At 37.2% G+C, this 13,833-nt stretch overlaps 2 protein-coding genes across 2 annotated transcripts; both read right to left on the bottom strand.

The window, feature by feature from the left end:
• LOC131865668 (aspartic proteinase nepenthesin-1-like) lies at positions 1 to 1,326 on the bottom strand. The gene has a single exon (XM_059215342.1). The coding sequence runs from the start codon at positions 1,324 to 1,326 to the stop codon at positions 1 to 3; it is 1,326 nt and encodes a 441-aa protein (XP_059071325.1).
• Positions 1,327 to 11,393: 10,067 nt separating this feature from the next.
• LOC131865667 (aspartic proteinase nepenthesin-1-like) lies at positions 11,394 to 12,719 on the bottom strand. The gene has a single exon (XM_059215341.1). It carries the CDS (start codon positions 12,717 to 12,719, stop codon positions 11,394 to 11,396), a length of 1,326 nt encoding a protein of 441 aa, XP_059071324.1.
• Between the last annotated feature and the right edge of the window lie 1,114 nt (positions 12,720 to 13,833).

The following is a 13,833-nucleotide window of genomic DNA, read 5'->3' as shown; positions in this document are numbered from 1 at the left end:
TTAAAGAGAATCACACTTAGTGGGCTTGAAAGAGAGCGTGTTCTGAGCATTGTTGTAAAGGATATGGAAGTTTTGCTGCTGTATGTTTCCGAAGATGGAAGGATTCCCCGATGGTTCACCCAACATTGCCAGGCACAAGAGATTTTCAGATGCCTGAATGAAAAAGTTGTCTGCCGGAAGCTCGTAATCCACGCCGCCTTTGAAGTTGAAGACGAGGGTTGGCAAGGTGAGGTGAGCGGATGATGTGTGGTAACAAAGATCCAAACCTGTAGAAGACCCGTCTACAGGAGTGAGATCAATGGCGGACTGAATTGCTTCCTTAAGAGGAGAGTAGGCAGCCTGGTCCAGGATGGTAACAGTGGTTCCCGAGTCGATGATCATACCTCCGCTGCCGTCCGATTGCAGATCGAAAGTTCCAGGAGGAATATCTAGTGCCTTACCATTGAGGGTGATTCCTGTAATAGGAATGTACCAGAAAGTGGGAATGATACTGCTCTTGATGAGTGGGAGAGTCTTGGCTCCTCCGCTCAAGGAAGCACCCTCGCCGAAAAAGAGGGGGCTGGTTTGTGAAGAAGAGTCGGTGATGGGCAAAAGACAGTAAGAGAACATGTTCTCTGCTTTGGAACCCAGCTGTGAGATAAGGGAGAGACCACCTCTTCCCAGTCCCACAAGGCCACCACCCTGAGAGAATCCTTGTCCTTCGTTGTCATGCCCGCATCCAAATGCAATGCCTTTAACCTTGCTGCTCCCAATTGACAATGTCTCGTAAGCCAGGTCGCCGCTGGTGAAGGAACCATCGCCATACTGATACATAAAGGTACAATCTGGATTGCATCCGGTTTGTGTACTCCCCAAGGCGTCACAAAGAGAATCACCGCAGGGAATTGTGGAAAATGTGGGGGACTTGGAGGGGTCGAAGATTGGCGTAGGCTGAGAGAAGCAGTCCTTGCAAGGCTTGCACTGAGTCCAAATCAGATCGCTCCCCGTGTCCACAATCGCTTCGAAGCTCACAGAGGGCGTTCCCAGTGCAACGCTCATCAGAAATTCTCCATCCCCTACTTCAACGGGCGTTTCAGCGTCTAATTGCCCTCTTATCAATGCCTCTATCTTCTTCATTCGCTTCTTACTTCGATCCACAGCCAAACCCAATCTCTCAGAAAAACCCAACTCTCTCTCTGATCTGCGCGTCATATTCACCCTTATTTTTACATTTTCATCGCTGCTAGACTTCGGCCAACCACTAAACAGTCTGTCCGAAGAACATGATATCGTTGGAATAGTAAAGCATATCAAGACCACAAAACCCAACAGCTTTGAACGCTCCATTTCTCTTTTTCTTTTCTAAACCTCGAAACCTTTTTCTGCTCTCATCTACTCCACTCCATGCAATATATATACACAGAGAGAGTGAGAAGGAGCCTTAAATCAAAATCAACAGATTCCCCGACGTGTCCACATAACAATATCGATCCTCTTAGAAGGATAGACGAATTTATTTAATTTCCCCTTCTCTATCTCTGCCCGTCTGGAATTGTTCTAGAAGTAGAATAGACTGCTGCAATTCGAAGTGAATCGTATTTTTTTCTGTCCATACCTTCACTAAGTATTTCCGTACACTTAACTCGTAATCCAATTCCTTCTTCCCATTGAATTTTGTGGACCCATTCAGATCGAAATTCCAAAACGTGTTGTAACCGGAGGGTTAGTTTTCTAAAAATATTTAAAATTAGTTTACACATAATTATTCTTAGTCGGTTTATCCGGCTTTCCAACTTATTCTCATTCTTGTTTATCTCATTCTTAAATTTTGCTCTAATTAGTTTATTCATTTTTAAGATTTAGAGATTTTACTTGTACAAAAGTGTTATATTCAATGCTCTATTATGTATTCACATTACCGCATCCTATCATAAAGTTCTATTCAAGGATTTATACCAGAAAGAAAAAGTACATGAAAGTTAATGTAATCTATGTGGTTGAACATCCACATATATAAATCATCTAAATTGAATTTTATTTTTATTCTCGTTCTTATTTATCTTATTTCTCAATTTTACTTGTGCAGAAGTGTTATATGCAATGTTCTATTATATATTCACATTGCCATATCCTATCATAACGTTTTGCTCAAGGATTTATACCAGAAGGAAAAAGTAGATAAAAGCTAGCGTAATCTATGTGGTTGAACATGCAAGTATATAAATCATCTAAATTGAATTTAAGAATCCATCTTTTAAGAATTGGGTATGTAGTTGTATCAGTGATAAGCATGAAAGTCATGTCAACTAAGGATCACTCCCCATGTCCACGATTGTTTTATGTCAAATCCATAGATATGCGTAAGTTCTATATGTGTGAATATAAATTCTTCCCTAACATTTGATCTAATAAATCTCACTTTTCGTCAATTTACCTTGAAATTAACTCTTCACTAATTGTCAAGCATTCGCAATAGTTAAAATCACATTAGGGAGCCTGGTAGATCACTAGGGTCAAGTTCTCCTAGGTTATCCTTCGGAATGGTCGGCTTCACGAGCCTGGCCAATTTAGGTAAATGGAAAAGAAGCATGCAAATTTCCCAAGATGAAAACTTTGATGGAGATAGATTCATCTTGGTGCTCCAACCAAAAGCCTTTCTATGATAAATGTTTCATTTATGCAAATTCGTATTCAATGAATTCTCAAAGCGACTGCATGTTAAATAAATGCACATTGAATTCTTTCAAAAACCAAAATGTTCAATAAATCACATAAAACAGGTACTAAATGTAATTATGATAGAATAAAAGGTTTGGAGTTAAAAAATTCGAATTTAAATTGCTAAATCTCAAGGGTCAGTATTGTATGGTGCAATATTGATTGGACGCCCCATTATTGACCAATAACAGAAAAAAGGCTAATACTTATGTAGAGAATAAATGCCTAGACATTGAGGTGTGGATGGAGAATAATCTAATAATAAATGTGATACATACGAATGTGTGCATGAATCCACGGGATAAGATAGAATATAAGGGGGTGTATGTAAATTAATAAGGGTGGCTAATTAGAGAATGGGCCAAGATTTCGACAAGATTGCATCATTTCTTGATATATGGTTGAATTAATCCATCCTCTAATAATATACCCAAAACTAAGGATAGTTTGACTAGATTAAAATATTTTACCATTATGTTTTGACCATACATTGACGTGCATGTGAATCCTAAAATAGTAATACATCTCAAAGCATATGGAATGTGGAATATATCGTTTAAATTAGATGCTTGGACGTCAAATAATAGTTAATATAGATAGAGTAATGGACCTTGGCACATACTAGCATGTGATACTCATTCTTTACATTTGAATCCTTCATGAGAGCCTAAAAAATAGAGAAATTATGTATAGTGAGTAGCTTATATCTCAAGAATTAAATAGACATCAATAAAATACGTGAACCTATTTAACAATCTAGAAGATTAAGAAATATGAAAATGAGTAGTAAGTTTAGGGGTATCTTCATGTGCAAAAGGTTCTGTGACGTAGTGCCCTATGGTATATTGATACTACCACATCCTATCATATAAAAGCTTTATTTAGAAATGGTGATTGCATGCTTCATATGAGAGAAATTATAGAAGAGGGAAAATAGTACATGAATTTATTATGCCGAAGGCGTCTCTTATATGAATTGGATGAGCTGTTTTTGGGCATCAACGATTGTGAGTAAAGGAGACAGCATTGCAAGACGATTGGGAATATTGGAGCTGTCCGCTGTCCATTAGTTTTATTCTTCATTTTTTGTCAGAATGTGTGCACTGCCCATCATCTCTTGATCTTCTCATTTTACCACTATCTCTCCTCTTGCAGTCACGATCAGATGAGATTTTTTCGAAAATTCTACTCCTCCATTAATGCAAACATAGTACTCTCAAATATTTGAGCGTTCCTGCCACTTGTTCCGTGTGCCTCTTTAATAATTCATAAATGTCATTATTTTCTTATTTTTTATTTCTATACAATTTAGTTGTTGCACGGTTTCCCATGATAAGTGAATGGTGGGACCTTTTTTAATTACTAAGTACACTCAACCTTTATGTTTCCATTTGTCTAAATCAAACCATCTAGTAATTCCGAAACCCTAAAAAAGTTGTATGGGTTTTATAGACACTTCAAAATTTACTATGTTTGTACGTGTTAAAATGACTATGTTAGTGGGTTTTAAGTTATTTACTTATTATTCTGTTAATGTATTATATATAATAATAATATTATTGAATAGAAACCTATTTGTTTAAATAGTTCAAGTAATTTATGGTGAAAATGTAAATAGAATAGAATAATTTTTTATTTTCAAATAGAAATAAACTATACAAATCATGTAAATTGTATTAGTATTATTGTAATATTATCATAAAAACTCGACCTTCAAGGACCCAACAAAAAAACAGATGCGAACCAACCCATAAAAACCAGGGAAAAGCAGCCCCATAGAACAACAGACAAGAACAATACAGAATTTCTACATAACAAAACTACAACACTTTGACCAATTTGTCATTCTTCTGAATGACATCCTCATTGATTTTCTGAACTTTCTTAATGATGTTGTCAACACGGGTCACACCCTTATCTTTTCTATGGAGCCTCGTCGCTGGACCAAGTAGGGGCTTCTCTTTCGTATCCAGATCCGCATCCACATCCTCTGAGGGAGCCCTAAGTTTCTTACAGGTACCAGCATTCACAACCTTATCTTTCTTCACCATCTCAATGCTACCAGTGGGGCACTTGCCCTGAGAAATATAATGAAGAACTTCAGCCTATTCATTGAGTCTACGTAGACCAATGCTAGTATTGTTCATGGCAGACATACTCACCTCCACCACCACACTCAAACTATGCTGATGTTTATAAGTCATTTTCCAAAGCCTTAATGTGCTCTTCATGTTCCTCCTTAAGGTCTTTAATACCATTAGCCAGGGTATGCGTCTTCGAGACCTAGTACTGTCGAGGTCCCCATTAGGTGGATTGGCCTTCTCTTTGAGATTATTAATCTCTTGAAAAATCTAGGTGAATTGGGCATTTTGGTTATCCTTTAAATTCCTCAAGTTAATATTCGTAATCGTATTCTCAGGGACCGACAAACCATCTCCTTAGGAGTAAACCCACCACCAAGAGTAGGTATAGAAACATTGACACCCTAATCCTCCGCAGGCCCGTCCAAATCAATCTGAGAGGCATTCGGTCGCTTAGAATAATTCTCGTTGACATTGTTAAATACTTTGGTTTTGTCAATAGCTCTTGACATAGAAACGCTGGCCACTCTTTTAACCTTCACATCAGAACTACCGTCCACCGAATTAGGGACATGTTCAGGGTCATCCTCCTCGTTAGATAAAATAATTTATTTTCTGCTAGTACGGTTAGGGATTTTAGACGATGAGGGTCCTTGTTTGTTATAAATGTGAAAGACTTTGTTCCCATCGAAGTCCACCTCTTCATCAGAAGAGATTTCCCCATAATGAATATGGACATTCTTCTTGTATTCTATACCAGTTTTAGCACTCGTATTCCTCTCGACATGGATAGTCTTGGCATACTTCATAATCAACGGGAATAAGCCCTCATGGAGAACAAGGGAGGATGCACATTTCTCGTGAGCCCTAATGCTATTATTCAATGATGAGACCAAATAAAAGGCCAAGGAAATGCACTTGTGATGCCGAAAATGATTAATAATGACAAAGTGATAGCTAAGTAAGCTACAGGATTTACCATCAACGGTGAGGCGGCGCACGATAACCTCTGAGACCTCGTACCATGGCTTTGAAAGTGATTTTTTCTCCCACCCAACATTATTATTCTTTCTCACCTTCTCCCTTTCCTTCGGCGGGAAAAACGTTTTCATCGCCACCATCGCACATTTCTTATGCTTGTAGAATTTGGTGCCCTTGTTCAGAATTTTGGACACCTTAGCCACCATCTCCTCATTAACCTCCAGCTCCATACCATAGACACAGATAAAACCATGCTTCCACCCATTAAGAAAGGCCTCAGTAACAAGGGCATCCACACCATGAAGCATCTCGATATAACTAGTCAAAACTCCTACCGAAAGTTCTTTCCATACTGCTTCCTTATTTCGTCATTTTTCGCAGACTATGGGATCCAAACGGTTCCTATCTCCCCTAATATTAAAAAATACTAATTCTCAACAACCTGCAACACAAACAGAGTTGACATAAACCATATAAAAACAATTAAAAAAGCCACCAGAAAGTTCGTCTTTCCCCTCATAAAAGAAGTGTTGCCCACGACACTTTGGAAGATGTCATTCTCCATCATTTCCAAAAACCCCTTGAGCTTCGCAAGCATCATAATCATTACGGAGTAGGTTAAGAAGATCCACTGGGCTCTTATGATAAATGTTCCAAAGTTTCCTACTTGCCAAGTCGGCCCCAATGTTGGCCTAAATATCCGCAACCTTATTACCTTCATGGTAGACATGTGAAATGTTAAATTCACAGAAGCCCCTGAGAGGAATTAGGCTATCTTGAATAATATGTTTAATCAACCAAATAGGAGAGGAGGAAGTCGTTAAACAATGATGTTTAGGGAGTCACACTCCAACCAGACCCTTCTCAAACCTTTCTCTTTGGCCAATTTGATATTGGTATAAATTGTGAAGGCCTCATTAAAGTGATTTGTCTGGGTACCCAAAGAGAGGGCCATTGTTGAGACCATCCTGCCATTGTTATCACGCACCACTTCCCCACATCCAGCAGGTCTGGGATTCCCATTCGCCACACCATCAATTAATGTTACTTTAGGTCCAATATTTTTTTTAAATGTTATAAAAATTGATTAACAAGATATGAGAAAAAGTTTATTGAATTAATAGATAGAGAGAGAAATCAATCCAATGTCATTTCTTTCAATGAAATGGAAAATATTTTTGCAGGAAGAGCATCATCAAGAATCAAGACAATAGATAAAGTAGTAAATGTTGTCAAGTGAGTGCTAAGATAAACTTTCCCATTGGACTTCTCAAAACATGGTACCTCTGTTTTCTTTGAGATGGGATTCTTTAGGACGGTATATGAAATTAGTCCACGTGTGCAATATGGTGGAAGAGTTAGTTGGGATTAGGTTTGGCTTGTGCTGGGCAATTATTCAGATGTCCAAATCTCTGCTACGATACATAATTTATAAGGATTATTTCCATAAAAAAATAAACCAACTGAATAATTGTAGTGCTCTATTGTATTTAAGTTAAGAGTGTAAAATTATCCCTTTCCCAATTGAATGATCCTTCTTCCTTTCTAGCTATACATTGAATAATAAATAAATATTTTCCAGCATCTATATCCGTTGCGACAAGAATCTTCGATAGAAAAATAATAATAATAAGTAAAGAAAAATGAAATGGCATTATACTAGAATACATTATTTTCATGACCCAAAATAGTAAATTAATGGATACTAAGCGATTGGAGCTAGTTAAATGCCTTGCTGAAGGAGTAATTACCAAAATAAAAGAAAAAAGAGAAAAGAGGAGACTATGTTTAAACTGGTTCAATTTAAAACTTCCTAATAGTATCCTCATGTGGCATACATTGCCAAGCACTAAGAAAGAATTTTTTATATCATTGTAGATCTAAATGCATCTCACCTTAGGTGGTTAATCGGGTCAATGGAGATGGAAAAATCCTTTACAAAGGCTGCACATTATCTAGTAAGCACAATAGTTTTAAAAGATAATAAATAAATAATAAGAATGAAATTAGAACAAGAATTTAATCAAGTGTAAATGCACTCCACTCATCACCTTCGTCGCCCAATTGAATAAACTAAGAAAATATAAGCTAAGCTACTAGTTTAGATGTTGTCCAATGCCCTTAGAAACTATATGAATAGCATGTTGGACACCTTATCCACCATCTCCTCATCAACCTCCAGCTCCATACCATAGACACAGAGCACACCATACTTCCACCCATGAACAAAGGCCTCGGTAACAAGGGCATCCGCACCATGAAGCGTCTCGATATAACTAGTAAAAACACTTATCGAAAGTTCTTTGCATACTGCTTCCTTATTTCATCATTTTTCATAGACTATGGGCTCCAAATGGTTCCTATCTCCCCCAATCTTGGAAAATACCGATTCTCAACAACCTGCAACACAAACAGAGTTGAGCTAAACAAAAACAATCAGAAACGCCACCAGAAAGTTTGACTTTCCCCTCATAGAAGAAGTCTTGCCCAGGACACTTTGGAAGACGTCATTCTCCATCATTTCCGAAAGCCCCTTGAGCTTCGCACGCATCATGATCATTACGGAGTAGGTTAAGAAGATCCTCTGGGATCCGATCATAAATGTTCCAAACTTTCCTACTTGGCAAGTCGGCCCCAATGTTGGCCTAAATATCGGCAACCTTATTACCTTCACGATAGACATGTGAAATGTTAAATTCATAGAATCCCCTGAGAAGCATTAGGCTATCTTCAATAATATGTTTAATAGACCAACTAGGGGAGGAGGAAGTTGTTAAACAATTAATGATGTTTAGGGAGTCACACTCCAAGAAGACCCTTCTCAAACCTTTCTCTTTGGCCAATTTGATATTGGTATACGTTGTGAAGGCCTCACTAAAGTGGTTTGTCTAGGTACCCAAAGAGAGGGCCACCATCGAGACCATCCTGCCATTATTATCACGCACCACTCCCCCATATCCAGCAGGTCCGGGATTCCCCTTCGCTGCACCATCAATTAATGTTACTTTAGGTCCAATATTTTTTTTTAAACGTTATAAAAATTGATTAACAAGATATGAGAAAGAGTTTATTGAATTAATAGATAAAGGGAAAAATCAATCCAATGTCATTTGTTTCAATGAAATGAAAAAGATTTTTGCAGGAAGAGAATCCTCAAGAATCAAGCCAATAGATAAAGTAGTAAATGTTGTCAAGTGAGTGCTAAGATCAACTTTCCCATTGGACTTCTCGAAACATGGTACCTCTATGTGCTTTGAGATGGGATTCTTTAGGACGGTATATGAAAGTAGTCTACGTGTGCAATATGATGGAAGAGTTAGTTGGGATTAGGTTTGGCCTGTGCCAGCCAATTATTCAAATGTCGACATCTCTACTATGATACATGATTTATAAGGAGTGCTTCCATAAAAAAGTAAACCAACCGAATAATTGTAGTGCTCTATTGTATTTAAGTTAAGAGTGTAAAATTATCCCTTTCCCAATTGAATGATCCTTCTTCCTTTCTAGCTATACATTGAATAATAAATAAATATTTTCCAGCATCTATATCCGTTGCAACAAGAATCTTCGATAGAAAAATAATAATAATAATAATAAGTAAAGAAAAATGAAATGGCATTATACTAGAATACATTATTTTCATGACCCAAAATAGTAAATTAATGGATACAAAGCAATTGTAGCTAGTTAAATGCCTTGCTGAAGGAGTAATTACCAAAATAAAATAAAAAAAGAAAAGAGGAGGCTCTGTTTAAACTGGTTCAATCTAAAACTTCCTAATATTATCCTCGTGTGACATACATTGTCGAGCATTGAGAAACATAGAATTTTTTATATCGCTTGTAGCTCTAAATGCATCTCACCTTAGGTGGTTGATCGGGTCGAGGGAGATGGAAAAATCCTTAACAAAGGTTGCACATTATCTAGTTAGCACAATAGTTTTACAAGATAATAAATAAATAATAAGAATGAAATTAGAACAAGAATTTAATCAAATGTAAATGCACTCCACTCTTCACCTTCATCGCCCAATTGAATAAACTAAGAAAATATAAGCTAAGATGTTAGTTTAGATGTTGTCCAATGCCCTTAGAAACTATATGAATAGCATATTGGGCCGCCATCCCTCCTCTTACCCTCCTTGCATTGTCAAGGTGAAATAAGTATGAGGTTGATTTAATAATTATTTTAAATTTATATGTTTTATTTATTATTCATTGTGTGTTTCTTACTTGTTAATGCTTTATCAATTGTAAACTATGTAATACTACGAATACTTTTTCCTTGGAATATATAATTAGTTCTCTCTCCCTCTATATTAAGGATATTTTTTAAGAAATTATTGTTTATTTAAATAAATATAATAATATCTATTTAAGAATTATCTCAACCAATATTTTATTCATCTGAGAAGTTTTTTGGCTATCTAAAAATCTAATAAGTGTCAACTCTCTCAAATAATTGATTTTAGTATCCTTTGTGTTCATTGGACTATAATAATACGTAAGTAGACACTGCAACATAGATCATGTGAAATTGAAATTAACATGTTAGGATTTACAAGGTGAAAGAGTGAAGATACTATGATTTTTTGTAGGCAATCAAAACTTTTCTCAATAATTGTGTTATTATGTTGTAGTCCACTAATATTTTAATTTTTTAGGTCACGAAAAAAAGTTCCAAAACCTAATGCAATCCTATTAAAATGTTGAAAACAAGTAATCATGTCACATTATCAATGGCTGAAAATTGATGTGTGGTCTAACATCCATACTTTGAAGCACAAATACATTACATAATTTAATTTTATTATCTAAGGTGCGTTGTAGTGTAGTAGCAACCTTTCAAATGAGAGGCCCCGATTCACCATCAATAAGTTTTCTATATAAGATTTGTGTAAGATGTCATCGAATGCACTATAAAGCGTTGATAGGTAATCGTGAATCGTGATATAGGCATAGCCTTAAATATTAGCACTTTTAAATAAATTGCAAAGGCTCCAAAATGATATTCTTAATTCTCGAGAACTCGTCTTCTCTAGTAGAAAATTATACAATAGTAATTGTGAGAAAATTAGAGAGACCTTCTTAGCAACAACCTTACCTTATATATAGGCTACATTAAATTGTGTTTGATCTTAGTAATGTGAAATACGGACATGATTGAAAATAAGTATTATTTGAATGTATAAATCACAGACACGGATCTTAAAGTTAAATACCATTAAAAATATTCATAGGCATACAATAATTTATTTTACACTTAAGACTTGAAGAAAAGATAAGACCATTACAAATGCTTTATAATTATATAAATTCTCTTGTCGTTGTTTTAACACGCAATTTATATTTTGATAATCAATTATCGCACCTTCATTTCCATGCCAAAATAACACACATAGTGTAGCATATCATAAGGAACCATAGATGAAGGTCCCCGAGAACAACAGGGGCCAAACAATTTTACTGAAAATAAGCAGCTACGAAGATGAAAATTTACATGATTCGCATATCGGACAGTGCAATAGGCAGACGCAGGAGACGAGATCACATATTGCATTCGAAGGACAGAGGAAGAGGAAATGAGAGAGACAGAAAAAGAGAAGAAGAAGAATTAGAAGAGGGAGATGATGATTTAAAGAGAATCACACTTAGTGGGCTTGAAAGAGAGCGTGTTCTGAGCATTGTTGTAAAGGATATGGAAGTTTTGCTGCTGTATGTTTCCGAAGATGGAAGGATTCCCCGATGGTTCACCCAACATTGCCAGGCACAAGAGATTTTCAGATGCCTGAATGAAAAAGTTGTCTGCCGGAAGCTCGTAATCCACGCCGCCTTTGAAGTTGAAGACGAGGGTTGGCAAGGTGAGGTGAGCGGATGATGTGTGGTAACAAAGATCCAAACCTGTAGAAGAGCCGTCTACAGGAGTGAGATCAATGGCGGACTGAATTGCTTCCTTAAGAGGAGAGTAGGCAGCCTGGTCCAGGATGGTAACAGTGGTTCCGGAGTCGATGATCATACCTCCGCTGCCGTCCGATTGCAGATCGAAAGTTCCAGGAGGAATATCTAGTGCCTTACCATTGAGGGTGATTCCTGTAATAGGAATGTACCAGAAAGTGGGAATGATACTGCTCTTGATGAGTGGGAGAGTCTTGGCTCCTCCGCTCAAGGAAGCACCCTCGCCGAAGAAGAGGGGGCTGGTTTGTGAAGAAGAGTCGGTGATGGGCAAAAGACAGTAAGAGAACATGTTCTCTGCTTTGGAACCCAGCTGTGAGATAAGGGAGAGACCACCTCTTCCCAGTCCCACAAGGCCACCACCCTGAGAGAATCCTTGTCCTTCGTTGTCATGCCCGCATCCAAATGCAATGCCTTTAACCTTGCTGCTCCCAATTGACAATGTCTCGTAAGCCAGGTCGCCGCTGGTGAAGGAACCATCGCCATACTGATACATAAAGGTACAATCTGGATTGCATCCGGTTTGTGTACTCCCCAAGGCGTCACAAAGAGAATCACCGCAGGGAATTGTGGAAAATGTGGGGGACTTGGAGGGGTCGAAGATTGGCGTAGGCTGAGAGAAGCAGTCCTTGCAAGGCTTGCACTGAGTCCAAATCAGATCGCTCCCCGTGTCCACAATCGCTTCGAAGCTCACAGAGGGCGTTCCCAGTGCAACGCTCATCAGAAATTCTCCATCCCCTACTTCAACGGGCGTTTCAGCGTCTAATTGCCCTCTTATCAATGCCTCTATCTTCTTCATTCGCTTCTTACTTCGATCCACAGCCAAACCCAATCTCTCAGAAAAACCCAACTCTCTCTCTGATCTGCGCGTCATATTCACCCTTATTTTTACATTTTCATCGCTGCTAGACTTCGGCCAACCACTAAACAGTCTGTCCGAAGAACATGATATCGTTGGAATAGTAAAGCATATCAAGACCACAAAACCCAACAGCTTTGAACGCTCCATTTCTCTTTTTCTTTTCTAAACCTCGAAACCTTTTTCTGCTCTCATCTACTCCACTCCATGCAATATATATACACAGAGAGAGTGAGAAGGAGCCTTAAATCAAAATCAACAGATTCCCCGACGTGTCCACATAACAATATCGATCCTCTTAGAAGGATAGACGAATTTATTTAATTTCCCCTTCTCTATCTCTGCCCGTCTGGAATTGTTCTAGAAGTAGAATAGACTGCTGCAATTCGAAGTGAATCGTATTTTTTTCTGTCCATACCTTCACTAAGTATTTCCGTACACTTAACTCGTAATCCAATTCCTTCTTCCCATTGAATTTTGTGGACCCATTCAGATCGAAATTCCAAAACGTGTTGTAACCGGAGGGTTAGTTTTCTAAAAATATTTAAAATTAGTTTACACATAATTATTCTTAGTCGGTTTATCCGGCTTTCCAACTTATTCTCATTCTTGTTTATCTCATTCTTAAATTTTGCTCTAATTAGTTTATTCATTTTTAAGATTTAGAGATTTTACTTGTACAAAACTGTTATATTCAATGCTCTATTATGTATTCACATTACCGCATCCTATCATAAAGTTCTATTCAAGGATTTATACCAGAAAGAAAAAGTACATGAAAGTTAATGTAATCTATGTGGTTGAACATCCACATATATAAATCATCTAAATTGAATTTTATTTTTATTCTCGTTCTTATTTATCTTATTTCTCAATTTTACTTGTGCAGAAGTGTTATATGCAATGTTCTATTATATATTCACATTGCCATATCCTATCATAACGTTTTGCTCAAGGATTTATACCAGAAGGAAAAAGTAGATAAAAGCTAGCGTAATCTATGTGGTTGAACATGCAAGTATATAAATCATCTAAATTGAATTTAAGAATCCATCTTTTAAGAATTGGGTATGTAGTTGTATCAGTGATAAGCATGAAAGTCATGTCAACTAGGGATCACTCCCCATGTCCACGATTGTTTTATGTCAAATCCATAGATATGCGTAAGTTCTATATGTGTGAATATAAATTCTTCCCTAACATTTGATCTAATAAATCTCACTTTTCGTCAATTTACCTTGAAGTTAACTCTTCACTAATTGTC

Source organism: Cryptomeria japonica, unplaced genomic scaffold (assembly GCF_030272615.1).
Source record: "Cryptomeria japonica unplaced genomic scaffold, Sugi_1.0 HiC_scaffold_116, whole genome shotgun sequence".
In the NCBI taxonomy this organism is placed as follows: Eukaryota; Viridiplantae; Streptophyta; class Pinopsida; order Cupressales; family Cupressaceae; genus Cryptomeria; species Cryptomeria japonica.
The sequence above is the reverse complement of the archived record's forward strand: the minus strand, read 5'-3'. Positions and strand labels throughout refer to the sequence as shown.

Coding starts and splice junctions, on each gene's coding strand:
- LOC131865668 (XM_059215342.1), bottom strand. CDS start 1,326: ATGGAGCGTTCAAAGCTGTTGGGTTTTGTGGTCTTGATATGCTTTACT.
- LOC131865667 (XM_059215341.1), bottom strand. CDS start 12,719: ATGGAGCGTTCAAAGCTGTTGGGTTTTGTGGTCTTGATATGCTTTACT.